Here is a 27852-nt window from a genome sequence, read left to right as displayed (position 1 = left end):
AGAACTAAAACGAGCATAAAACATGTTTAAAGCGTTTGAAAATCTCTGTCTGAATTAAAACATCTAAAATGACCTGACTGCTGCTCTGGGGATTTTGAAACCCTGCTATGGTTTTCATACAAGTCCAGGCAGACCCAAAAGTTTTTGCAGCAAATTTGCTTTCAAGAAGGTTTTTGTCTGTTTTGCTTTCAAGATCTCGATTTTCATTTCCTTGGTAGCTGTCTGAAAATCGGTAACAGCCCCTCTTTAAAGGCCTGTCTCTTTTTCCTTAAACAGGATTTGACACTTTTAGTGACCCATGGCTTATTGTTAGCGTAAATTTTAACGCGCTTACGGGGTATAATCATGTCTTTACAAAATACTGCACAGGAGCTAGTAACATCCACCAAAGCGTCGAGATCATCTCCACAAGACTGAAGACGGGGCTGTACGAAGTCACTTTATCTCTACAGACTGTAAGCTGTCGTCTGTGAGGCGTGAGCGTGTTTGTTTGAACACAGTTCACGGTGGAGAACAGCTGCTGACATAATGTGGATCTGAAGATCCATAACTGGCCTACCTGGGGCTGAAAGTCTCCATAAATGCAGGCGTTTCGGCGGCTACACCGGCTTCCACGAGTGTGACGCTTATTTTGAGAAAATAATAGAATATAAATGTATTTTTATATTTCAATATCACAATAATCTTCCAATGTAGAACTACAAGTTAAAAAAGAAGTAACATAAATCAAATCCACTTCAGCTAAATACTTCTCATTTATTTCCATCTTACATGCTGTGACTGCAGCCATTCCCACATCTCTGTGAATGGGACTCATGGACATGGATCAGTGGTTGTTGATCAATGGTCCTGAGAATCTGCATAATTAAGATGAAGGAACGGAGCTCCCAGCCCATCGTTCCTGCAGCTGCTTTCAGTCTTTATGCAAATGTCCTGTTTGTAAGACTGAAACCTGCAGCTGAGACTGAAGACGTCACCTGATGATGACGACACGTTTCTCCCACAAAACGCTGCGTCCAGATGAACAGAAGCAACAGACTCACTTTCCTGGATGATTGAGATGCATCAAGACTTCATTGTGTGTTACTTCTCATTCAGCACAGACACATTATTCCTGTTAGGTCATGTCAGCTGTCACTCAGTACAAGCACAACTGTGAACAACACAAACTTCTCTTCAATGTGTCACAGAAACACTAAGTGTGAGAGCCTGTATGACACACAGGACAGACTGTAAGCTCTGCTGGCTGCACAGCACTTTGTAGCAGTTTTCCAACATGTCCTCCACCCGTGATGTCAGTGGTGGGACCCCAGTCACAGCACTCAGCACCACCTCCTTTAAATGGATTTTATAGCAGTTCCTCCCGTTACTCGGTGCAACGCTTCTTAAATGTGTTTTTGCAGGATAAAACACAGCAGGTGGTGTAGAGAGGACGTCAGCTGACGGAGCAGAGGGAGGCAGACTGTGGATAAATGACAGAGTGAGAGGAGAGCAACCATGACAGAAGCACAGGTGTGGCAGATAGAAGTGGCTTTATAGACACTTATTGTCAGTCCTCGTGCATGCTGTGGAAATAAGTGTCTGTGTCATGAGGTGACATGTGAGCTTATCTTTGGTCAATAAAGCTGAACGACCAGTTTTCACTTTGCTTGTTACGCTTGTTTAGTGACGTCTGGGTTTCTGTGGAGCCCGAATTTTGATGAGTTCTGGTGAAATCATCTGAGATCATCTGAGCATCGGTGAAGAGTCAGCAGAGAAAGTGTGGGACAGAAGTTTGCTTTGGACACATGGACTGAAATCAAAAAGTAACAAACAGGATTTCCAATGGACAGTATGGAGAAGTGAAAGTACACAAAGGCTGTGCTGGAACACGTGTGTTACACTTTTTGACAGCTGAGAACAAAACACAATATTTTGCATCATCTCTGCAGTGTCTCTTCTTTCCTCTGCTGTTGTGCTTTTAGCTCCAAACTGTTTCAAATGGTTTGTCAGCAAGCTGACCTCTGACCTCTGCAGTACTAACTCCTGACCCGTACAAAGAGCGGGCGTTTCTGACCTTTGACCTGCAGCTGTATGTCTCTCAGTCTCAGTTCTTCTCTCCGTCACTGATGGAGCAGGTGTAGTTGCTGCTGACAGTCAGTCGTTTGTTTTCTCAGAGTGAGGCTGAAGTCTGAACTGTTCAGAGCATCAGGTCTCATCAACGTGCGCTGCTGTAACGCCGCTTTGTCCTCTGAGATCACCAGGTATGAAACCTGAGTGCTGACAGAGCAGCATGTTCCCCCTCATTCACCTCCACCACCACAGCCAAGGCATGCTGGGAAACTGAGGACACACAGACGGAGAACTGAAGTGTCTGCTGTGTGTTCATCTCAGAGTCCTCACAGGTGACACATTAGCTCCAGAACACCAAGCCAGGTGTTTGAAGCCTGACAGGGATTCTTCCCATCCAGAGGGAGGATTTAGCTGCACAACAATGAACATTAGTGTGTAGTTTAGAAACACAGACTGTGCCTGCACTGCATCTAGTGAAGAAAAGTGTTACTGCGAGAGAACGAGGCTCCTTTAAAGCAGCTGATATTAAGGTTGAAAAATCAACAATAAGCTGATGTAATCAACGTTTCACAAAATGGTCAGCAGCTAAAATCTGGAGCCGTTCTTTGGTGGTAATTAACAGTTTGTTCTTGTTAGCTAATTATGTCATTAAAGGTAGCAGCAGAAGCCTTGTGTTGAAAGCCCATTCACTCACACATTCACACAGTATGTGTGTGTCTGTGTTACACTGTGGACATCCCTTCTGTTGGAGCGCCATCTTGTGGCAGGTTTAAGAAATGTTCTTCTTGTAAATCCAAACTGATGCACCTCCATAGCAGACTGTGGAGGCTTTCAGTGACATGAAGACTTGATTTATACTGTCATATTCTCCTGTTACACAAAGCACAGCACGCTGAACATGGATGAACTGAAACTCCCAGCATCTGACTGAGGAAAAGCACAAATCATTCTCACACTGACTCCTGCTTGATTTTAGATTTGCTTTCAAATCCTCACACTTTCATATGAAGCACTAAATGGGCTCCAGACTGTTTATCTCAGCTTCCTGTCAAACACACTGCTGCTCACACCGAGGCTCAGTTTACTCCTCCAGCCTGGCTTAACCTGCTGTCTGTTAAAAACAGTCCCACACTCCTCTGTTTAATCCTTCTGATCAGACTCTTTGATTTTGTATTGTTTTTACCTGAAGTTGTGTTTTTGACATGGTTCTGTCTGTGAAATAAAGCTCACACACACACTGCTACAGTCCTTCATACACTTAGAAACGAAGCTGCTCCTTTCCTCAGTGCTGACACATAAAGAAGAGTTGGTTTTATATCCAACACGTCTCTGTTCCAGAAAACAGCTTCAGCAGCCTCTGAGTCTGAACTTGGAGTTGGTTATAAGCCACAGGCCTGTGTGCACAGCAATGAGGAAATATAATGCAGTAAGTGAAACATGGATGTGTGGAACAGATTATCCCAAAGGTTGATTCTGTTCATCTGGACGTTCTCAGTGAAACATTTGGTCTCTCGGTCAGGTGACTCCTTTAGTCTCAGCTGACTGCAGCTTTCCAAACCTTTGTCACTGGATCACTCACTTCATCTCCAACGTGTCCCTGACACAGACAGCTGGAGCCGTTACAGCAAAATCATTGATCATCGTTTTTAGAACATTAGCTGGTGTTGGTGGGCAGGCTAGCAGTGCTAATTGTTAGCACTAGTTCTGCTGCTCTCCCTTTGTCTCTGTTATTGTTGGTCTTTAGTGAACAATAGAAAGTGTCTTCATGAGACTGTTGCCTAATGTTCAAATGTAGATAACACCACCTGCACCAACCTGTTACACAGCACAACCCTCTGGTGTAGCTTTGGCTGGAGCACATATTGGCAGCTCCAGTGACATCACCACTCCATGGTGACATCATCTCTACAGACTGTGGCTGTTACATATCCTCACCTGGTAATAATAAGACTGTCCTCAGCTGCACACAGCTCCAAGATGAACAAACTGAAGTAAATACAAATTAGAGTTACCATAGATTGAAATCTTGTAATCAGAGCTAATTCTTAGTGAAACTCTCACAACATCATATCATGATCCTGGGTTAGTGTCTCGGTCTCAGATCACAACATCAGCACAGGCTTGGCTTGGGTGAGGTATTGAGTGGTTCTTGTCCATGACAGCTGCAGGTACAGTGCCATCAGCCATGCTGCACCACATGTCTGCCCAGGAACATTAGTGTGGCTGAGTCTCATGTAAACATTGTGCTAAAGTGGTGGGAAAGTGGCTGCAAGCTGGCTGCACTGTGTCCAATACTCTCAGTATGATATCCACAAACCTCTGAGTGTCACAGAGTGGGCCTGTGCTCAGCTCACTGTGCCCCATTCAATTCTACTTGCATAGTTTTACAAGTAAAATTAAAAGTTGCTCAATGATAAGTTATTGTAGTAACAACTAAGTCCATGGTTATTATTTGTTAATAGTAGCTTAAAGCTTCTGCACCAATCATGGAGCAGCAGGTTTAGAGCATGTGGATCTACAAAAGTAAGTCCCAGTAAGATGGGCTGAGCCTTACATACTAGAAGAAACATGTCATTCCCAGCAGATGAAGCGCCCTTTAAAGCAGGATCTCACTTTAAACCTAAAGAACTTGCTATGAGCATGCAGTGCATTCATGGTTATTATTCATACGATTGTGGGGAGCTAATAAAGTGCAACTATCACATTACATTTTATTATTAAATTGTTGTTAACAATCCCTTCACTTCTGCTTATCTAATTCATGGTTGCAGGATGGCTGACAGCTTCCATTAGGCAGGAGGTAATGTCCATTCTGGCCACAGTGCAACCCACAATGTGTAACTGACACTATTATATTGCATTATGTCACATTGTTACATCTTTTTAATAAATGATGACAGTCAGCTGAATTTGCTGCCCCCTTGGTGGAGGACATCAGGATCAGCAGCTCCATCACAAACACCACAGAAGAAGAACAACACTGGATCAGATTATCTGGACGTGTTTGACAGGGACAGTGTTCATGTTCATGGACATCAGGACAAAAACAGACGATGGAAACCTGCCAGATTTGAGCTAAACTGCTCGTTTCCATGTGTAGTCCCTGGGAGGTCACATGACCAACAAAGACACACAAGCTGTGTCCCAAAACGTCGGCTGCATCCTCCGGAGGCCGCATTTGAAGGCCGATGACGTCACAGCCAGGCGACGAAGGCTGTCCCGATTCCTCGACTCCTTCAAATGCGTCCTTCATTCCCCCGAGTTTGAAGGATGGGTCGGGTGTGTCCTTCGTGGCCCACCATATCCCAGAATTCATAGCGCGGCCCAGCCAAATTTCAGCTGCCAACAATGGCGGCCGCTACTAAGTTTTAAAATTTAACGAGGGAGTACTACTTACTTACAATGAATTCCTTACACTATATAATTTTCCCGTCAGTGTTGGGGAATTCTCAGTGGTGCTTGGTGCCATACCCTCAGGGACTTTAATGTTATATAAAAACACTGACAGCTCAATATCTGCCTCAGTCACTCTCCCTGATCCAGCTGAGTCAGCAGTGGGAAAAATCTGCTTTTCACAGGAACTTGGTAACAGCAATAAGAGAATACGTAGTTTATTCCAAGAAGATATCATGTCTCTCCCATATATAGAATATCTTACTGGAACCGACATGTTCCAGATATCACCTGGAAGACAGTCTGGATGATCCCATAAATATCTAATTGTGAACAAGGTGAAGGAAATCTCATATAAAATTCTTCATAAATGTGACCCAGCCAGTCACTATATGGTAACATTTAAAAGAGACATAAATACTAATTGAACTTTCTGTGGGGATCATCCAGAAACTGTGGCACATCTCTTTTGGTTCCTCTACACAGAGATTCTGGAAGAATTTAGCAGTTTTGTTATTGTCCATATTTTAAGGGAGTTTTCTTTACGATGGCAAAATGTTTTATTCTGTTTCTTTAAGTTCCCCAGGAAGAATGATAAATGTTTTTTATAAAATATTTGTTAATACTTTTAGCTATTTTATATCCATAAATGTAAGTTTATTAATAAAACACCATATTTCTGCCTTTTTATAAGGATATGAATTGTACATACAATCAATTTCAGACTCAACCAACAAAAAGCCTCTCAGAACAATATTTATATGTTGATTTTTTTCGCCTACTCATATCATCATTTTTTTACTCCTGGTTCTGTATGTTCATGTTCTGTTCTTTTGTAAACTTCATCTGTTTGTATGTTGTATACTCATTGTGTTTCAATAAAGTTCGATTTAAAAAAAGGTACGTTCTAAACGAAGCTTCAGACGTCACTGATCACGTGACTCTGGCCAAACGAATCAAGCCTCGACACGGTGCTTCTGAAGCAGCGCGTTGATCTTTCTGACACACGCACCGGAGCGTCAGCTTCAAGCGGACCATCACTACGTCTCACATCTAAAGGTGTCAAGGTAACTTTGAACTGAGTTCAGTCAATCTGGAGTTTTTCCAAGTTTTCTGTTGCTCTCTGTGAGAGAAGAGCGTTAAAGGCGGGGCTCTCCAGAGTCCAGCAAAACAGGAAACCACAGCTGGGTGTGTGTAAGTGTGCAAACCAATAGAATGCATCGTGGTGGGGGGGGCATCACGGGCAAGAAAAAAATAAAATAATCGGTCGTACCCATGCTTCCCCGACGTCATGCCAGCGCATATTGGGAAATTCGTAGGCACCGATCGGTTTTCTATCAGCCATTTGCTGGGAGTAAGGGCGCCCTCCGTTTGCGAGGTGCGCCTGCTGCTGGCGGCACAGGGAGGAGAGGGCGGGGCGGCGGGGAGTCTCTGGCTGGCTGGAGCGGCATCTAATAACCAACTCGCAAAACAAAATAAAAACAACAAACAGATATTATGATACAGACTTATAATCTGCACCCATGTTTTTTCTAAATTCTATAAAGTGAGCGCGAGAGCCCTCGGTGCGCCTGCGCGCTGCTGAAGTCAAAGTAAACTTTATTGTCATCTCCGCTACAGACAGTCCAGCATATAGAGAGACGAGACGACGAGGCTGCAGTTACAGCGGTGCAAGTAAACAAACAACAAATATAAGAAGAGTAAGAAAATAAATCTACACTTTAGGACTCGGGGTAAAGGATCAATAACAATTTAAATTTATAATTTACAGTTTGATGATTTAAAGTCTCACACAACCCGTCAAAAGGGGCGGGGCCGGCTGCTTCCAAGTAGAGCACATTTCATTGATAATGATGTAAATCCAAGCCCATCATGGATTCACGATCTGAATCCTGGGTTGTGTGAAATCCCAGAAATCAACCTTAGACAAAGTGAATCTGTGAACTAAGGTGTAGGTCTGTTAGGCAGGGCTGTGCAGAGAGGTTTAAAGGGGCGGGTGCTCAAAGTTAAAAAGGGGCACATTGAACCAGGCTGAATAACAACAACACACTTTCATCAAGAATCTAATATGGGCAACAAGGCAAAGCAAACGTAGCCGATGCTTTACCTGATGGGTACAATGTTGCTGTTGAGGGGTTGCTGTGGATAGTGCTGGAGGGCAGGCAGGGCTGGACTGGGACAAAAAATCGGCCCGGGCATTTTGACTGGAGACCAACCCACCAAAAATGTGACGTCATTCATGGATAAAACCGCAAAGGATTCTGGGAACTTTTGGCAAGAGGTACTTGCAGGCTTTCAATTGAACTCAGTTACACAGCGATAAAAAGAAACACAAAAAATGGCAAGAAGCTGCTGTATTATTAACTGCAATAGCCGGTGTTGTGCCAAAAAGTGATTGTCTGCCAAAAACTGATTTCCGGTATTTGCAAAGAAACTGATTGCTCGTATTTAAATTGCTATAAATAACTTGTTGGGCTATAATATGTGAAACATATGTCAAATGCATCCCTCATGGATGACACAAAGTCATACTGAGCTACAAACAACATTAGTGTAACAAGGTAGAAGCCGCAATCAGTCTGTGGCAGTGACTTTTATATAACCTTTATTTCTGCCGTAAAAAAAATCTAATTAACATTAAAAATGTATTTTGTAAGAAGTAGTTGGACAGCAGAAATGGCTGAAATATTACAATTATTTTTCCACTACTAATTAATTACCGTTGAGCTCAAAGGTTATATTAATACACGGTTAACGAATGTGTATTTATGACGACGATTTGTGAGACGAACAAAGGTAAACTTACCTTTGTTCGTACGATGGTCTTTCGGTGCATTTCAAGGTCCTCTACCCATCCGTCGGTAAACTGTACCTGGGCTTGTTGCAGTGACCTGAAGTTACTAAACTTCATGAGTGTATGCACTCACTCCAAGAACCGTATAATTATAAATCTGAGCGTGGTGAAAGTTGGGCAGCACGCTAACGTCTTTTGTCCCTCTGTGTGCTCGTAAGGGTCTGACCCTTTCACTCCTTTGATTTTTCCTCGTATCTTTTCTTTGTCTTTTCATCGAGTCTGTCTTTGTACGGACCGGCATTGTTCTCCGTCGTTTTGTACATACCTTTTTTGTGCGGCAAAGAAAAGACAAGAAGGTATTGGAACCGGAGAATGAACGTTTTGCGGTGCTGCAATTGCAAATGCTTGTATTTGATGCGGTACTTGGATTGTTTTGCCAGGAGTTCCCGGCATGCAATGCATTCCCAATGCACATGGCCTTGTCTAGATTCAGATGCTCTAAAACTCCGGAAAGCAAGTTTACAAAGTACTGCCCCGTGGATGCTTCGCACCTCACTATGGAGACAAGCCTCTCCTGCACAGACTCAGTAACATACCTGATGATTACTGAACACTGATCATAACCTGTGATGTCTTGGGTTGTGTCTAGCTGAACAGAAAACATCCCAGCTTTCTGGACATCACTGGCGATGCTCTCTTGAAGGAGATGGCCAAGTGCATCAATCACTGAGTTGACAGTTGTTTTGGAGAGTAGGGTGATGAGAGATCCTCTACCTCTTGATCCACTGGTCTGATGCAACTTCTTGCTTTTTTCAATGCAGTCATTCAAATGTTCTCCAAGGCACATATCATACTTGCCTAATAACACAATCAGTTCCAGAAAGTTACCATGATCGATGGTGTTATCACCTAAAGTGTATGCAGCCTCATTCTCCACATGCCTATAGCTGAGTCCCCTCTTCCCAAGTACTTTGATCACATCCACTATACGCTCTAAAACTTGCCGTCTCTTTTTCACTTGTGCTCTGTGAGCTGACAACTGACTGCCAGCAAACAAGCTCCTGATGTTGCCTTTTGAGCACCTTAAGAAAAAAGCTTCAGCACAGGTCTGGTGTGTAGTGCTCTTTTCATGCTCCTCTGTGCGCAGATGTATATGTCGCCAGTCACTCATGCCTGTTATAAATGTGCTGGTGTCAGTCAGCCTTGCAAATGCCAGACACACAAAGCAGAACAATAAATGGCGTTCTTTGCAATAAGTAAGCCACTTCCTGTTGGTGCCATCTTTACAGCTGAACACCCTCATCACAACTGCACTGCTACTGTTCTGCTGTGGGTGGTAATCTAAGAAGGCCTGTAATATGGCAGGTTCAGGGCGAGCAAAGTAATCGATGCCCTGGCTCTCTCTCTCCTGCTCTTCCATCTCTCTCCCCTGCTCTTCCATCTCTCTCCCCTGCTCTTCCATCTCTCTCTCTTGCTCTTCCATCTCTCTCCCCTGCTCTTCCATCTCTCTCTCTTGCTCTTCCATCTCTCTCTCCTGCTCTTCCATCTCTCTCTCTTGCTCTTCCATCTCTCTCCCCTGCTCTTCCATCTCTCTCTCTTGCTCTTCCATCTCTCTCTCCTGCTCTTCCATCTCTCTCTCTTGCTCTTCCATCTCTCTCTCTTGCTCTTCCATCTCTCTCTCCTGCTCTTCCATCTCTCTCTCCTGCTCTTCCATCTCTCTCTCTTGCTCTTCCATCTCTCTCTCTTACTCTTCCATCTCTCTCTCTTACTCTTCCATCTCTCTCTCTTACTCTTCCATCTCTCTTGCTCCATCTCTCTCCCCTGCTCTTCCATCTCTCTCTCCTGCTCTTCCATCTCTCTCTCCTGCTCTTCCAGCTCTCTCTCTTGCTCTTCCAGCTCTCTCTCTTGCTCTTCCATCTCTCTCTCCTGCTCTTCCATCTCTCTCTCTTGCTCTTCCAGCTCTCTCTCTTGCTCTTCCAGCTCTCTCTCTTGCTCTTCCAGCTCTCTCTCTTGCCTCCCCTTTCCTTCATCCACCTGCTGGCCTCCACCACTTGCTGATCTTGCTAAATCTATGGAAGCTATGCCATAGCTACCACCAAACAATTCAGTAATTTTCACACATTTGGCAGCGTCTGCCTGAAGGGCTTGTTTCTTTTTGGCCCTAATTTTTTCGGCACCTCCTTTCCTTTTTTTGTTCTCCATTTTCTTTAGTTCGTCTATAAGATTGCTAAACAAGGGGGAGGGTGCATCCGACCTCCTCGGCTGTAATTGGTCCAGCCCAGAGTCGATCATGACCAATTGGCCAATCCAACACCTTTCATTGTTTATACCCTTCCCCAAAAAAAACCAAAAAATCGCCAGCGGCCCACCGGGCAAATGCCCGGTATGCCCGATGGCCAGTCCAGCTATGAGGGCAGGGCTGTGTTGGTCTGAGACTGTAGACAGTAAAAAGTCCACAGGAGAGATGGTAGCTGATTAAACAAGTGTCATGAGATAATAACAAAGTGCAAAGATTGGTGACAGCGCTTGGAACCATAAGGCAACAAAAAACTGTGAGAAATAATTTAGGCTCTGCCTGTGAATCACTCTTTGCTTCTCTTCTTCCTTCCATCCCATCATTTCATATATCACTCTGCACTTGCTATGTGAGAACAAGGCACAACTTGCTATTGCAATAAACTATAATCTAATTATCCACACCTAACAACTCTTGCACTTAATCTATAATAAAATGATGACAGAAAAATGTTATAGCACTGCCTTTAGTAGCCTCACACAGCTCCTGCTGTTTCCTCCTCATGTCCTTACCAGCCATGTCTGCACAATGTTATATCATGAGTAATATTTTTTTTAAAAATCCATCTAAATAAAACACACACATGCACGCACACACAGTGACATTTTAGACCTTCTTCAGAATACTGTATATACTATGGGCATCATGGTGCTGATCCAGAATCCTTACATTATTATTTATTACTAGAGCTACAATAATAAAGCAAAGAGGAGGGGGAAGTAATAAATATGAAATAATGTATTTATGATGATTCCATTTGTTTCACTATCCACTCTGTGCAGAGGCAAAGCTTATTACATTTTTAAACTGTAGAGATACAATCATTTTACTGCTGTAACATCCAACTTTTGTCTTATTTAAAATATAAATCTAATATAATCTGCTTCTTAATGTATGTTCTTTAAAATACAGCGTGTGTTTTTAATATATTATAATTATAATAATGCATAATTATGTGGACATGCATATTAGATCGTTTTTTAGTGAAATATAATCCCTCCAGAAAGGCAGGAAAAGCCCGGAAACTTACTTTAAAACTAAATATGTTCCCTAAAACGGTGACAGAGCTACAGACCCATGAGAGCCTTACACAGGTAGCCAGCAGCTGTGACCAGCACTACCTGTGCAGTTAATAAAAGGACAGGTAATGTTTGTCGCGCTGTTGCACACACAGCACGCTCGTTTGTTTCAGTTCGTCAGTAGCAACAAGACAGCTTACCAACGTGTACGTAATAAGCTGATACTCCTGTGTGCTACACACTACAGTGTGCGCTGTACACCTACTTACTGGTTTTGTCGCATCAGTCTGTGTCTCTGAGTTAACTTGTGTTTCTCCTACAGCTCCGGACCGCTAAAAATGCGCGTGCTCTTTGTGAGCTCGTTCCCGGCTCGTAACCAGCGCGTTCTGCCGTCAAGGGCGATCATTGGTTAAATGTGATCATGTGACTGATGGAAGCCAGATCCTTTTATTTAGCAAAATGTGATTAATAGTTAAATATTATTGTTGAGGGGCACAGACAGGACTCCGCACGCACACACACATTAAAAAAAATAAAATAATAATTTTTTAAAAAAAAGTTGCCTCAACAAAAGGGCACCTTGGGCACCCATCAGGAAAGGGGCGGGTGCTCAAGCCCCTCTAGCCCCCCCCTCTGCACGTGCCTGCTGTTAGGTTAATTGTGCTGATCCTCGGGTTGGGGGATTTGTGTTTGTACTGGAGCGCAAAATTCAAACCAATGGAAGATGGACAACAAAAGTTCAAAGCCATCAGGTGCTCAGGTTAGAAAAAAGAGAAAAGATGCAGGTAAGCAGACGTGTGATTGGATAATGGCAGGTCATCCTGAACCAATCAGACTAAACTCCAAACAATACATTATGTTACAGATTTTAATATTAATTAGTCATTGTTACTTGTTGATTTGTCCTTTTCTCATTGTGTGACGAATTATGACGACTGTTTGGTAGCTGTTATTGTCTCTCTCTCTCTCTTCATGTGTGTTTCTCTGGTGAAACAACAGTTTTGTGTTAATGTTAGGGCTGCACGATTTTGCATAAAATGAGAATCACGATGTTTTGGCTTAGAATTGAGATCATGATTCTCTCATAACAATAAATAAACATAAAACAACAAATGTCTCACGTTTTGTTGTTGCAGCAAAATGTTGTCCTGCTTGAAATTCCGTCTCCACCGTTGCTCGACGCTGCGTGTACAGAGCAGGTAGTGCAACAATAGAAAAATAGTTGCGGGACGGCACTGTGTAGCGTTTGTCTAGGGTGTTGATCGTTTTCCTAAATCCCTCGTTTTGCACAGTGTTGATGGAGCCATATCTTTGGTCAGGTGATAAGTGATAGCCTCCGTAATGTCTTTGTGCCTGCGGGAGTTCGACGGGTATAGGGAAGCGCTGTATAAGGTTCCCGTTATTGATGTTTGGGTGGTTGACCGGGACGGATTTTCTCCTGTCACTTTCTCGTCATCCCTGACGTGCTCTCCGTGGTTTTTTCCCTGCTAATTTTAGCATCACACGGCACAGCTTCTGTATCACGTGGTATAAGGCTCCGCCCTTGTCATTTGTTGAGCAGGAAGAGTGAGCGCTTGTTTTCATGCAGAGTACGTCCCGGATCAAAATGTGAAGTTTTACAAATCACCACTTCTTTAGTGAATATCATTTCAGTCTCAGACAATCTCGTTTCTCTTACAGAGGTTGAATGCACCTTCTGCGGATGGCGGTACCACACAGTGTGCGTGGACTTCCCCTGCACAGAAGGCAACTACAAATGCTGTGAATGCTAAATAAACAGAAACAAATGATCCCTGTTGTCTTTGCTTGATGATTGGTTTGAGTCTTGACAATCCACATTGCTGGCGTTGCATCTTTCAATGCCAGCAATGGCAGGTATCAGTGCTCAAAGCTTTTGTGTTTGTTTCCAACAAGTTGCCCACCTCGGGAAACAAAAATGTGTTCTTTTACTTGTCAGATGAACATATGAGACACTTTGACTCTTCAGTGCAGTGTGGAGCCTAACAAAGATCTGTTTTGTGTCCCAGCTGATCAGCAGGAGGAGGAGAGTCTGACGGAGCAGCAGAGGAACATTTTCAGCTACTTGGACTCAGCTCAGCCACTACAGAGGAAACAATGAGCTCAACACAGAAGGTGACAGACAGAGCAGGACCATATGACCAAAGATATTTATCACCATATACATTTGAACATTTGCCATAACGATGTAGCTGACGATAGAATTGACACCAGACAAAATACTTTACAGCTGCACAACTTTATTAAAAACCCATCAATGTATTTTCACTGAAACAAGCAGCTGTTGTTTATGTGCATTAAAGTTATATAAAAATGTAACCGTGCAAATGCAAATTGCTCGCTGACAGTTTAACCAAAAGGCGTTTCCAGTGGAAACTGGCCGACACATCCTGAGCATAACCATGTATAATATCCACTAAACTTCAGAAGAGGTTATACAGTCGTGGCCAAAAGGTTTGAGAATTGCATAAATATTGGAACCTGGAGAAGTTGCTGCTTAAGTTTTTATAATAGCATTTTGCCTGCACTCCAGAATGTTATGAGGAGTGATCAGATGAACTGCATCGTCCTTCTTTGCCATGAAAACGAACTTAATCCCCAAAAAGCCTTACCACTGCATTTCATTGCTGTCATCAAAGGACCTGCTGAGACCATTTCAGTGATCGTCTTCTTAACTCAGGTGAGAATGTTGGCGAGCACAAGGCTGGAGATCATCATGGCTGTATCCCGATTCAGGTTCTGCAGCTTTAAAGTCCTCAAGGGCCGCGTACTCAAAGACCGCTAAGGCCGAAGTGCGAGGCTCGTAGGCTCGTGAAATGGGACGTCTAGCCTCCGTCGCGCTGCCCAGGTTGCCTAGCAACCATGATACTAACAGCTGGAAACGTTTCATACAGCTTTGTTTGACAGAAATGAAGGAGAACATATTTAGTTCATTTGTTTCTACATGAGCTCTGTGTGATCTGATGAGTATCTGAGGCTGAGACCACAGGACTGTGAAACATGATTGTTGGGCTTCATTTCTGTGCTGAACAGTCGTTTAAGATTAGCTGTAAATAACAATTAGCTGATGTTGTTCATGAGACTAAAGTCAGTGTAAATATGATATGGCCAATATTATAGTTATTATATTAATCACTTCACTCACAGACAAGTATCTGTGACAGTGTGTATACAGATGTCTCATATATAAGAGACAAATTTTGTTCCTTCAGTATGTTGGCATTATTACATTTGGCTCAATGCTTACATATATGTGTAAAAGCAAATGTAGGAGGTGTGATAACTGTGTCTGATAGAATGAAGAGTAGACTGATATATGAAATATTCCTTTATTGGGTGAGAAAATCGGACCATGTCATAACTGCTTTAAGTCACACAGAATAGACATCAGAGCCTTAAACAGGCTGACTTCTGCTAAATGGGTCAAACTGGGCAGAAAGTCTACAAACACATAACATCCTTATAGAATATGATGTAACACTATAGATCAACTTAGCTCAGAATATATTAAATTCAATTTTATTTATATAGCGCTAAATCACAACAAAAGTCGCCTCAAGGCGCTTCATAGATACAGAGAAAAACCCAACAATCATATGACCCCCTATGAGCAGCACTTTGGCAACAGTGGGAAGGAAAAACTCCCTTTTAACAGGAAGAAACCTCCGGCAGAACCAGGCTCAGGGAGGGGCGGCCATCTGCTGTGACCGGTTGGGGTGAGAGAAGGAAGACAGGATAAAGACATGCTGTGGAAGAGAGACAGAGGTTAATAACAGATATGATTCAATGCAGAGAGGTCTATTAATACATAGTGAGTGAGAAAGGTGACTGGAAAGGAAAAACTCAATGCATCATGGGAATCCCCCGGCAGCCTACGTCTATTGCAGCATAACTAAGGGAGGATTCAGGGTCACCTGGTCCAGCCCTAACTATATGCTTTAGCAAAAAGGAAAGATTTAAGCCTAATCTTAAAAGTAGAGATGGTGTCTGTCTCCTGAATCCAAACTGGAAGCTGGTTCCACAGAAGAGGGGCCTGAAAACTGAAGGCTCTGCCTCCCATTCTACTTTTAAATACTCTAGGAACAACAAGTAGGCCTGCAGAGCGAGAGCGAAGTGCTCTAATAGGGTGATATGGTACTACAAGGTCATTAAGATAAGATGGGCCTGATTATTTAAGACCTTGTATGTGAGGAGCAGGATTTTGAATCCTGGATTTAACAGGAAGCCAATGATGGGAAGCCAAAACAGGAGAAATATGCTCTCTCTTTCTAGTCCCTGTCAGGACTCTTGCTGCAGCATTTTGGATCAGCTGAAGGCTTTTCAGCGAGTTTTTTGGACATCCTGATAATAATGAATTACAGTCGTCCAGCCTGGAAGTAATAAATGCATGAACTAGTTTTTCAGCGTCACTCTGAGACAGGATATTTCTAACTTTAGAGATGTTGCACAAATGGAAGAACGCAGTCTTACATATTTGTTTAATATGTGCGTTGAAGGACATGTCCTGGTCAAAAATGACTCCAAGGTTTCTCACAACGTTACTGGAGGCCAAGGTAATGCCATCCAGAGTAAGAATCTGCTTAGATACCATATTTCTAAGATTTTCAGGGCCGAGTACAATAACCTGTTTTATCTGAATTAAGAAGCAGAAAGTTAGCGGCCATCCAGGTGTTTATGTCTTTAAGACATTCTTGCAGTTTAACTCATTGGTGTGTGTTATCTGGCTTCATGGACAGATAGAGCTTGGTGTCATCAGCATAGCAGTGTAAATGTATGCTATGTCTTCTAATGATGCTGCCTAAGGGAAGCATGTATAATGTAAACAGAATTGGTCCTAGCACTGAACCCTGTGGAACTCCATAATTAACCTCAGTGTGTGAAGAGGACTCTCCATTTACATGCACAAATTGGAGTCTATTAGATAGATATGATACAAACCACTGCAGCGCAGTACCTGTAATACCTACAGCATGTTCTGATCGCTCTAATAGGATATTATGGTCGACAGTATCGAACGCTGAACTAAGGTCTAGCACATAGGTGTCAAACTCAAAATTTGGCCCGCAGCCTAATTACATTTGGCCCGCGAGGCCATACCAAATTACTATTAGAGCTGGCCCGCCGGTCTTATGCAGCGCATGTACTGCTAATACTACAACTCCCAGAATGCTCTGTTGGCGTTTTGGCGCGTCAGTCAGGACAGGACCCATTAACGCCCTCTCCTCTGTTTACTGTAGTCATAGCAACCGCATGAATACTGCCGCGCTACCTCTCCCAAAATGGCGAAAAGAAAGAACGAAAACAGGAGCTTCCTGGACAGGTGGGAGACAGAATATCTGTTTACCTATGTAAAAGACAGACCTGTTTGTCTTGTATGTGGAGCTCATGTGGCTTTAACCAAGGAGTACAACATTAGACGACACTATGAAACGAAACACCAAGAGAAGTACAAGGACCTGGACATGACTCAAAGGCGCCGGAAAGCAGAAGAGATGAAAAGAAGTTTTGTTTCACAACAGACTATGTTCAAAAAAGCCATATCACAAAGTGAGGCTGCTGTAAAGGCTAGTTTTGTTGTGGCAGCAGAGATCGCAAAATCAGCCCGGCCCTTCAGTGAGGGAGAGTTTGTGAAAAGTTGTATGATGAAAGTGTGCCCAGAGAAAAAGCAAGTATTTTCAAATGTTAGCCTGAGCAGAAACACAGTAGCTGATCGCACACGTGAACTTGCCAACAATCTAAATAACCAGCTGATGGAGAAGGGAAACAGTTTCGTTGCATTCTCCCTCGCTATGGATGAGAGCAGCGACGCCTCTGATACTGCCCAGCTTTCAGTCTTCATCCGCGGTGTGGACTCAACTCTCTGTGTTACGGAAGAACTTTTAGGATTAAAATCAATGCATGGAACAACCACAGGGAAGGAAATATTTGAAGAGGTTTCCAAATGTCTAACTGAAATGAAGTTGCCATGGGAAAAACTTGTGGGGTTAACGACAGATGGTGCACCAGCGATGTGTGGTCAAAGGAGCGGACTGGTGGGCAGGGTACGGGAGAAGATGCGAGCGGAGAACTGTGCAGGTGAGCTGACTGTTTATCACTGCATCATACATCAAGAATCACTTTGTGGCAAAGCCCTAAAGATGGAACATGTTATGACCGCAGTAACACGAGTAGTTAACTTTATAAGAGCCAAAGGTCTGAATCACCGCCAATTCAAATCTTTTCTTGAGGAGTGTGGTTCGGAATACGGAGACGTGCCGTATCACACGGAGGTGAGGTGGTTAAGCCGAGGGAAAGTACTGAACAGATGTTTCGAGCTACGCGAGGAAATATTTCAGTTTCTGGAAAGCAAAGGGCAAGACACAGCTGAGCTCAGGGAGCAAGAGTTTTTGTGTGAGCTGGCCTTTATGTGTGATATCACGAGCCATCTCGATGCGCTGAACCTGCAGCTTCAGGGACGGGGGCGTATCATCACAGATATGTACACTGCAGTGAGGGCTTTTAAAACGAAATTGTGCTTGTGGCAGAATCAGATGCTACAAGGAAACCTGGGCCATTTTCCCTGCTGCCAAACGATGAACATGCAAATCTCTACTGCTGTGTTCCCATGTGCACAGTTTGCTGAAAAACTCTGTGTACTCAGTACTGAGTTTACCTGGCGGTTTGCCGACTTTGACGCCCAGAAATGTCGATTTGAACTGCTCAGTAATCCTTTTGCAGTTGACGTGGCAAAAGCACCAACAAACCTCCAAATGGAGCTGATTGAACTCCAGTGTAGTGACACGCTGAAATCAAAGTATGATGCTGTGGGCGCTTCACAATTTCCACATTTCATCCCTGACACAATGCCTGGGCTCCGGACCCACGCTGCTCAGATGCTCTCCATGTTCGGCAGCACTTACCTATGTGAGCAACTATTCTCCTCAATGAAGATGGCCAAAACATCTCACAGGAGACGTCTGACCGATGAACACCTTCACTCGATCCTGAGGATTTCCTCAGCTCAGAGCCTGAGCCCAGACATTGAGGAACTAGCATCCAAGAAGAGATGCCAGGTGTCTGGCTTGGACGCATCAGAGTAGATCAGTGTGTAGCAAACTGAGCTATAATTACCATTTTCTTTGTGCAATTTGTCTTGCTACTCCCAGACATGGGCTTGAATGGTTTCACGTTTAATGATATTTTTATTAGTTAAGTGGTTTATTATTGTTATTTTATTTTTACATTTATTATTAGCCTGGGGAAAAAGTTTACTGCTAAAATTTAAATCAGAAGGCTGCAAATACAATTTTTACTTAAGAAATGCATTCCAGTGATATGTTATTTAATTGGAATTTCAATTTTGCATGTGTGCAATATTAAGTTATATATGTTTATATAAGTTATATATCGTTCAGTATTAAGCGTTTCTTATTCCATATTCAGTTTTTCAGCAAAACTTATTTGAGTCTGTAAGAAAAGGTTCCTTGTTATATTTGGAGGAAGATTTTTTTCAATAAATATTAACGTTGGCCCGCGACTTTGTTCCAGTTTTGAATTTTGGCCCACTGTGTATTTGAGTTTGACACCCCTGGTCTAGCAGGACAAGCACAGAGATGAGTCCACTGTCAGAGGCCATAAGAAGATCATTTGTAACCTTCACTAAAGCTGTTTCTGTGCTGTGCTGAGCTCTGAAACCTGACTGAAACTCTTCAAATAAACCATTCCTCTGCAGATGATCTGTTAGCTGTTTGACAACTACTCTTTCAAGGATGTTTGATATTAGAGCTGGGCGATATATCGAGTTTTTAAAAAATATCGATATATTTTTATACGAGATATAAGATGTGACAATATCCTTTATATCGATATAGTCTATGTTACATTATAATTATACCTGTGGAGCCGCAAGTTTGCCTCTCTTTCGTCCACTTTCGTCTTCACAACGTTACTCGGCCTCGCCTCTCCTTCACTGAACACAACTCCCCCTCCTCCCCCATTGCTTCACCTGCAGGAAGCGACAAGATGGACACGGCAAATCTCCATTAACGAGTTACTGCGCATCGACCCGTGTGTGGGGCTGGACGCCGTCAACGTGTTAGCTAGCTAACCACGCTAACGAGCTAACCACGCTAACGGCATGCAGCCCAGAGGTGGTGCACGGACTAAAATCCTTTCATTTTCTCAAAAGTTGACAGCGCGCCTTATATATGAATTCTGGTTGTGCTTGATGGCCACGAACCGATTTTATGTGGTACACAGAGCTCAGCAATCTGTCAAAAAATGTTTTAGTACGACTTTGGTAAGCTACGGAGCTGCACCGCTTGATGGATTGTCAGAGCATTACGGCTGAGCCTCGCGGAGTGATACGTACTGTGCTTCAACACAATATTACAATATTACCCTACTGTGTATAAGGACCATAAATGGCACCTGTTAAGAGACGTGGTTGCGAAGCGGATTTCAAACTCCAGGCTGTCAGTCACGCAGTACAAGTTGGGAACTGAGCAGCTGTGAAATCTGTCTTTGTTATTGTGCTCAGCGTCTTTTAGTTTACATTTTGACTGCACAATTGTGAGCTTTTTGTTATGCACAAAAACAACATTGTTTTCTTTTATTTATGGAGCATTATTATTTAATAAATGCTCATAATTTATTTTTGAGTAAATTTTATGTACATCTGCTCTATATATAGATATATATCTTATATCGCCAACAAGCTAAAAAATATCGAGATATGAATTTTGGGTCATATCGCCCAGCCCTATTTGATATGAAAGGAAGGTTGGAGATTGGCCTATAATTAGCTAAGACTGCTGGGTCTAGAGATGGCTTTTTGAGTAAAGGTTTAACTACAGCCAGCTTGAAGGCCTGTGGTACATAGCCGATCATTAGAGATAGGTTGATCATATTTAAGATCGAAGAATTAATTAATGGCAGGACTTCTTTGAGCAGTTTTGTAGGAATGGGGTCTAAAAGACACGTTGATGGTTTGGAGGAAGTAATTATTGAAGTTAACTCAGAAAGATCAATTGGAGAAAAAGAGTCTAACTTAACATCAATGGTACTAAGAGTAGCTGTAGATAATATTACATCTGTGGGATGATTATTGGTCATTTTTTCTCTAATGATAAAAATTTTATTTGTGAAGAAGTTCATGAAGTCATTACTAGTTAACGTTAAAGGGATGGTTGGCTCAAAAGAGCTCTGACTTTTTGTCAGCCTGGCTACAGAGCTGAAGAGAAACCTGGGGTTGTTCTTATTTTCTTCAATCAGTGATGAATAGTAAGATGTTCTGGCTTTGTGGAGGGCTTTCTTATAAAGCAACAAACTATTTCTCCAGGCTAAATGATGATCCTCTAAATTTGTGACACGCCATTTCCTCTCCAGCTTACGAGTCATCTGCTTTAGGGTAAGTGTTTGAGAATTATACCACGGAGTCACGTACTTCTGATTAGAGACCTTAGTTTTCACAGGAGCTACAGTATCCAGAGTCGTACGTAGTGAGGAGGTGAAATTATTAACAAGAAAATCGACCTCTGTTGGGGTAGCGTTCAGATAGCTGCTCTGCTCTGTGTTGGTACAGGGCATTGGAGATGATAACAGTGGGTGGATTATATTCTTAAACTTAGTTACAGCGCTTTCAGAAAGACATCTACTTTGAAAAAGTCTACTCTTCACCGCTGTGTAATCAATTATTGTAAAAGTAAATGTTATCAGGAAATGATCAGACAGGAGAGGGTTTTCAGGAAACACTGTTAAATGTTCAGGTTCGATGCCATATGTTAAAACAAGATCTAGAGTGTGATTAAAGTGGTGGGTGGGTTCTTTTACATTTTGAGAGAAACCAATTGAGTCTAATAACAGATTAAATGCCATGTTGAGGCTGTCATTTTTAGCATCTACATGGAAGTTAAATCAATTTGTTGATCAATTATTAAGTCATGTACTAACAGAGACTTGGAGGAGAGAGACCTAATGTTTAATAATCCACATTTCACTGTTTTACTCTTTGGTTCAGATGTGGATACTGTATTGTTCTTTCTTTGTAATTGTTTATGTTTAAGTTGTTTGTTGCTGGTTTTTAGTTTGTTTTTTGTCTTTTTGGGAGCTGACACAGTCTCTATGGAGATGGGTTTTTGGGGGGGTAGCAGGAGGAGAGAAGCTGCAGAGAGCCGTGTAAGACTGCAACTCTGCTTCCTGGTCCCAACTCTGGATAGTCATATTTTGGGGGGTTTAATAAATTTGTCCATATTTCTAGAAATGAGAGCTGCTCCATCCAGAGTGGGATGGATGCCGTCTCTCCAAACAAGACCAGGTTTCCTCCAGAAGGTTTGCCAATTATCTACGAAGCCCACATCGTTTCTGGGACACCAATCAGACAGCCAGCAATTTAAGGAGAACATGCGGCTAAACATGTCACTCCTGGTCTGATTGGGGAGGGGACCAGAGAAAACTACAGAGTCCGACATTGTTTTGGCAACGTTTCACACAGATTCAATATTGATTATAGTGACCTCCGATTGGCGTAACCGGGTGTCATTACTGCCGACGTGAATTATGATTTTACTGAAATATACATAAAGCATATAAACAATTACAGCAATATGATGCAACAAACACAGCAGCTACTGATCCAAAATACTCAAAGCTTCATAGAACTGAAACCAACATTTATTTTTAACTCCATTCTGCTGCTGATGCATACTTTAGGTTTCTGAACATTAAACTTGTTGCTGCCTTTCATAGTGTGTAACTTGAAGGCCCTGAGTACTTTCTCCCACACTGGAAACACTGGGATGATCACATTATTTGAACATTACCTAATAAGACTGATTCAGCACAGACAGTTATGTTAAACTTTCCTAGCAGTCCTTCACAAACAGGGAACAGTCTGTCTATTCTCTCCATCTGTCAGCTGCTGCTGGCTCTTCCTCCTCCTCTTCCTCACACACTGCTGAGTTTGTCCTGGTGGATCATCAGGGCTGCAAAGCCTCACAGATGATGTGCAGCAGTGGCTCCCTCAGTCTGTCCTCACTCTGGACACTTGCAGTCGTCACACATGGAAATCAAATGTGTGATAAGCTGCAGGATTCAGACACAAGTGTAACTTATAAACACATGTTCATACTTTTATTCCACAATCAGAGAGAAAGAAACAGAGAGAGAGTGCAGGACAGACAGACAGGTGACAGTCTCAGGTGTACACACTGCTACACAACAGCACCAGAGAAGCAGGATTTAGTGTTTGTGTTATTACGAGTGTAAACAAGAAGAGTTCCAGATGGTGCAGTGGACACATGTGTGACTGCTGTGATTAAAGCATCTTTCTTTCAGCTTAACGAGTGAACCGTCAGCTCGTTCAAACACACGTTAAAGTGCGTTTGGCTCGACACCACCGAACAGAGGCAGCAATATAACACAGCTAACATTAACAGTGCAGTGAATCCTGCTTGTGCCGTGATGTTCAGGACTGCAAACCGAGCAGCATCACTGACTTTCAGCTTGTTGTGTTTGTGGATATATGACTGACTTTAATTATCCACAAAATCATCACATTCTCTGTCAGATTAAGGTCGACTATTGAACGGCGTATATTTTAAAGGCTTTAAAACCAAGTTAACGCTGAAAGTACAAACATCACTAATGTCACATAACTCTGCCGACAAGGCATAGCTATGGCTATGAAATGCTCTTTGTGTATCACTTCTTCATTATGAAAGATGTCATTAATGCACTAGTAATGTCTCATCTGGAGTATTGTTCAATCATTTGGTCAGCAGCTAATGAGACAGATCTTAACAGACTTCAGTTAGTCCAGAATAAGGCGTCCAGATTAGTGTGAAGATGTTCATACTATACTAATATTGATCAAATGCATAATAACCTTTCTTGGCTTCCTGTACAGGCTAAAATATTCTATGGCTTACTTGTAGTTCTAAAGAAAGCAATTCTGTTAAACACACCACATTTATTCTGCTCAGCTGCAGTATCCAGATGAAATACATCATCATATTACACAGTTTTCAACAAGCTGCAATTTAGTAAATGCTCGAGTTAAAAGTAACGTTTTGTAAAACTGTTACATTTAGAGCAACTTTTAAGTGGAATAAGTTGCCTTAAAAAATTAGAGAATTATTCAAAACTTCAATGAACACTTAAAAGCCGATTTACAGAGCTTTTAGTTGTTGTAAATATTGTAAGACATGATTTGTTTTTGAAATTTGTGTAATGTGCCTCAATGTTATTGATATTATTATTATTATTATTGATTGCTTATATTTGAACAATTGTGAAACCTCACTGTGGATGTAAGAGTGAAATTATGTGGATATCTTGAATCCACTTTATTGTGTAATATTTTATGTGAGTATTTGACGGAAGACGAGCAACATCTGTTGTGGAAGCTAACGGGGTTCCTTTAGAATAAACAAACATAGGATTTATTATCACTGAATAATTCTGTATAAATCTATACAAATTATAGAAATATGTAATAGGAAACAACAAAATAATCTAAATTATAAAACTGTGTGTGTGTGTGTGTGTGTGTGTGTGTGTGTGTGTGTGTGTGTGTGTGTGTGTGTGTGTGTGTGTGCATGATTTTAGTGTTTGAACAGTCATGAATTATCTTTAACAGCAGGTTGGATGTAATGTGTTAGAACTACCAGCAGGTGGGGATAAGAGACCTTTAAGGTGTTTGGTGCCACGCTCCACCTTCAGGTTTAAAACTAGTGTTAATGGAGTTTGAAGGTTGAGTTTGTTCCACGACTGCATTTCACTCACTGCCTCTGTTTGTATCTCTGTCACTGCAGGACCAACATGGAGCCAGAAGTCAGCGCTCTCAGGAGGCCGACAAACCTCACAGAAGAAAGGGAGAGAAAAAACACACCTGTGACGAGTGTGGGAAGGGTTTTACTGTGAGGGCTAAACTAAAACAGCATCAGGTCATCCACACTGGAGAGAGACCGTTCAGCTGTGACTTGTGTGGAAAGTCTTTTTCCTTCAAGCCTTCCCTAAGAAAACACCAACTCATCCACAGTGGAGTTAAAGCATACAGCTGTGATCAGTGTGGCAGAGCTTTTACTCGCAGTAGCCACTTACAGAGTCATCTAGTTACCCACTCTGGAATTAAGGCATACAGCTGTGATCAGTGTGGCAGAGCTTTTACTCACAGTAGCAGCTTACAGAGTCATCTAGTTACCCACTCTGGAATTAAGGCATACAGCTGTGATCAGTGTGGCAGAGCTTTTACTCGCAGTAGCCACTTACAGAGGCATCTAGTTACCCACTCTGGAATTAAGGCATACAGCTGTGACATCTGTGGAAAAACTTTCAGCCGGAGAGGGAGCCGAAATACACACCTACGCATTCACACCAGACATGATGTGTACTGCTGTGAACAGTGTGGCAAACAGTTTACAACAGACTCACACTTACAACAACACATGTTTACCCACACTGAGGAGAGACCTTATCAATGTGACCTGTGTGAGAAGACTTTTAAATCTCCACATGACCTGAGACGACACCAACAGATCCACACCAGAAAGAGACTCTACAAGTGCAGCTACTGTGAGGTATGTATTTATATTGTTATCTTGTCATTTTAGCCTGACTGTTTGGAACAACTCTGCTCATTAAACTGTGTTAGCATGTTAGCAATTCTACTGTATGGAAAAGCAGCTCTGAGTGATTATTCAGATTTTCCTTTCAGTTATGATTTTAGTATTACTGTAGTATTATGGTGGTAGTATTGTAGTTATTGCAGCCCAGTAAACTGAGTGTGTTAACTGAAACAGTCAAATGTAGTTGGACGTCTGCAGAGATTCTCTTTATTTCAGGCGACGTTCAGGATACAAATGTTGAAGGACTGACTTACACTGTCTTTGTGTCTTTGTTTAGAAGCAGAGCGACACAGATGGATCCAGTTCTCAACCCTGTCATCACTGTGGTGGTGGGAAAGACTTTCATTGTGACCTCTGTGGAAAAACTTTCAGTCGGCAAAAGACCCTAAAAGTACATCAACGTAGACACACTGGAGACAAACTGAAATACTGCAAAGAATGTGGGAGAAGCTTCACCACATCAAGTGAGTTAAAACAACATGAACTGATTCACAGTGGGGTTAAAAAGCACCTCTGTGATCAGTGTGGGTCATCCTTCACCACTGCAGGTCAGCTTAAATCACACAAAGGAGTCCACACAGGAGAGAAACCACACAAGTGCAGACACTGTGACAGAAGCTTCTCACATTCAAGTACTCGTAACAGGCATGAACGTGCACACATGGAAGGAAACTACAGCTGTGACCAGTGTGACAAGAGCTTCAGGAATCTCAGTTCATACTCTGCACACAAACGATCCCACGTTACTAATAAACTGTTTCACTGTTACCAATGTGCCCAAACATTCACCTCATTGTCTGCTCTGTGCAAACATCAGCGCGATCACTCAGGGCTGAAATCACTCCCATCACTGGATCACAGTGAATCTGAAGACACAGAAAGATCCTCTGGTTTCTGTGTCAGAGTCAAAAAGCTTGAGATCAGGCTCCACAGAGTTCAGATAGAATCATTTAAACTTGTGTTGAACTGAACTGGTTGCTGGGCTGAACTTCTACATAATACAGATCTACATGGGATCTTCTTTTCTGTTGTTTTACTGAGTCAGTTTTGTCCTGTTTTCTCTGTCCTGGTTTTGCTCGTCTGTAAATGATTGAAACTCAGTCAAATAGTTCATTGTTCTCCAGCAAAACGTTTTGGAAACTCATGTTTAACCTTTAAAACTCTGACATGTTTTAGCACACAAGGCTTCATCGGGGAGTTCACTCATGATTGGACCATGAGAACAAAGGTTTTTAGTTCTTTCAAAGAGAGTCTTGGAGATGTTTGATGTTTCTGTTTTTCTGAAACCACCTGAAAGAAAAACTATTTTTCTTGTTTTATGTAGTGTGGAAGTTTTTAATGTTTCTTCATCTGTGATGTTCTTGAATGTGTTCACGTGAAGATGGTATAAATAAACTGTCCTTTCAGCTTTAGCTCCTAATTTATTCATTATTTATGGATGTAGCACAGCAGCCGTCTCTTGATTAACACATGGAGGGCTCGGGATCTGATGGTGTCGTCTCCCTAATTTGCCCACTCAGTAAATCTCACTCATGGCCAAGAAATTGAAATAAACCTTGTTTCCCTGCTGGATAGTGATCCACTGTAACTCTGCTCCTCCTTCCTGTTTAGGATTTCTGTGGCTGAAGTAAAATTCCCTCCATCCATCACTTATCCCAGCTAACCCAAAGTGAAATAAAGTTTTGCTGGTCTTAAAAAAGCATTACAATAATGGGCATTACCAATGCAAACTGAATGATACAGAAGATGAAAGAAGAGACTTTGATCAGTTAATAAAGCTCATGATCTGGATTCATTGTGGCTGCTACACAGATACTTCTGGGTCACTTCTCTCAGTTAGGAACCTTCCTCACCAAACTGACTGTTGGACCACACCCCTGGTTTCATGAGAAATTGTTTCAGCCATGATTTCTCTTCCTGTATTTCAGAGTAAAGACTGAAGTGACAAATGGAAGCATGTTTAAAAAACACAATGTGAGAGAGACGTTGAGGTCCTTAGAAGTTACCCTGGGTTTTTCTGTCACCCTGCTAGATGTTACACACCTTGTTATTGGACTGATTTCTACTGCTGGACTACTCCTGCAGAGAGTAACAATACTCTTACTAATTAGCTCCCTTTCACAGCTTTGGGGATATTTATTTTTGTGTTTGCAGCGCTGTGAGCCAGAACAGCGAGAGAAAAATCTGCAACAGCGACGAGCCGAATGCTTACGTGAATCGCAGCAGCTGCACATGTGCTACGCTGAATTAGAGGATATCTTTGCTCTGGATTTCTATTTCTACTTTTTCATTTCTATATGATTCTTCTTGCATCTAAACAAAGATGATTCAATTTGCTAAATGTTGATGACTCTTCGTGCTCAGGTGTAAATGAGACGTAATATTTGCTCTTGGTTTGGTTCTCCTGTACAGAACCTTGCAGTACAACAGAAACCTAAAAACATTCTTTGTAGTTGTTATTCTTAGTTGTTCTGCTGCCTAAATACCACAGGGTCTGATTATGAAGTTATTGAGCTGCACATACGTTACGACCTGCTTAAGTTCGAGGTCACAGCGTCTGTAGAGCAGCTGGAACATAATGAAGTCTACAAGGTTAAAGTTTTCTCTTCAGTTATTGTTCTTTCTGCTGCTTGGTTTGATGGATCTGAGAGCTTTTGTTTTTATTATTGTTATTAT

At 42.2% G+C, this 27852-nt stretch overlaps 2 protein-coding genes and 1 long non-coding RNA gene across 3 annotated transcripts in view; 2 read left to right on the top strand and 1 right to left on the bottom strand.

Annotated features, from left to right (window-relative positions):
- LOC112433555 (protein NLRC3-like) overlaps positions 1–27852 on the bottom strand; it is a 286257-nt gene that overhangs the window by 148817 nt on the left and 109588 nt on the right. The gene's annotated exons all lie outside the window — the stretch shown is intronic.
- Positions 6375–26588, top strand: LOC143415991 (uncharacterized). The gene is made up of 5 exons (XR_013096416.1): positions 6375–6512; positions 13235–13300; positions 13582–13687; positions 24364–25128; positions 25454–26588. It is a non-coding gene; the product is annotated as an uncharacterized LOC143415991 (long non-coding RNA).
- Positions 16312–18831, top strand: LOC143415990 (general transcription factor II-I repeat domain-containing protein 2-like). The gene has a single exon (XM_076881355.1). The coding sequence runs from the start codon at positions 16852–16854 to the stop codon at positions 18649–18651; it is 1800 nt and encodes a 599-aa protein (XP_076737470.1). The 5' UTR covers positions 16312–16851; the 3' UTR covers positions 18652–18831.

The sequence above is a fragment of the Maylandia zebra genome, unplaced genomic scaffold, assembly GCF_041146795.1.
Source record: "Maylandia zebra isolate NMK-2024a unplaced genomic scaffold, Mzebra_GT3a scaffold11, whole genome shotgun sequence".
Classification (NCBI taxonomy): Eukaryota; Metazoa; Chordata; class Actinopteri; order Cichliformes; family Cichlidae; genus Maylandia; species Maylandia zebra.
This window is presented reverse-complemented; position numbering and strand designations above follow the sequence as displayed.

Coding starts and splice junctions, on each gene's coding strand:
- LOC143415990 (XM_076881355.1), top strand. CDS start 16,852: ATGGCGAAAAGAAAGAACGAAAACAGGAGCTTCCTGGACAGGTGGGAG.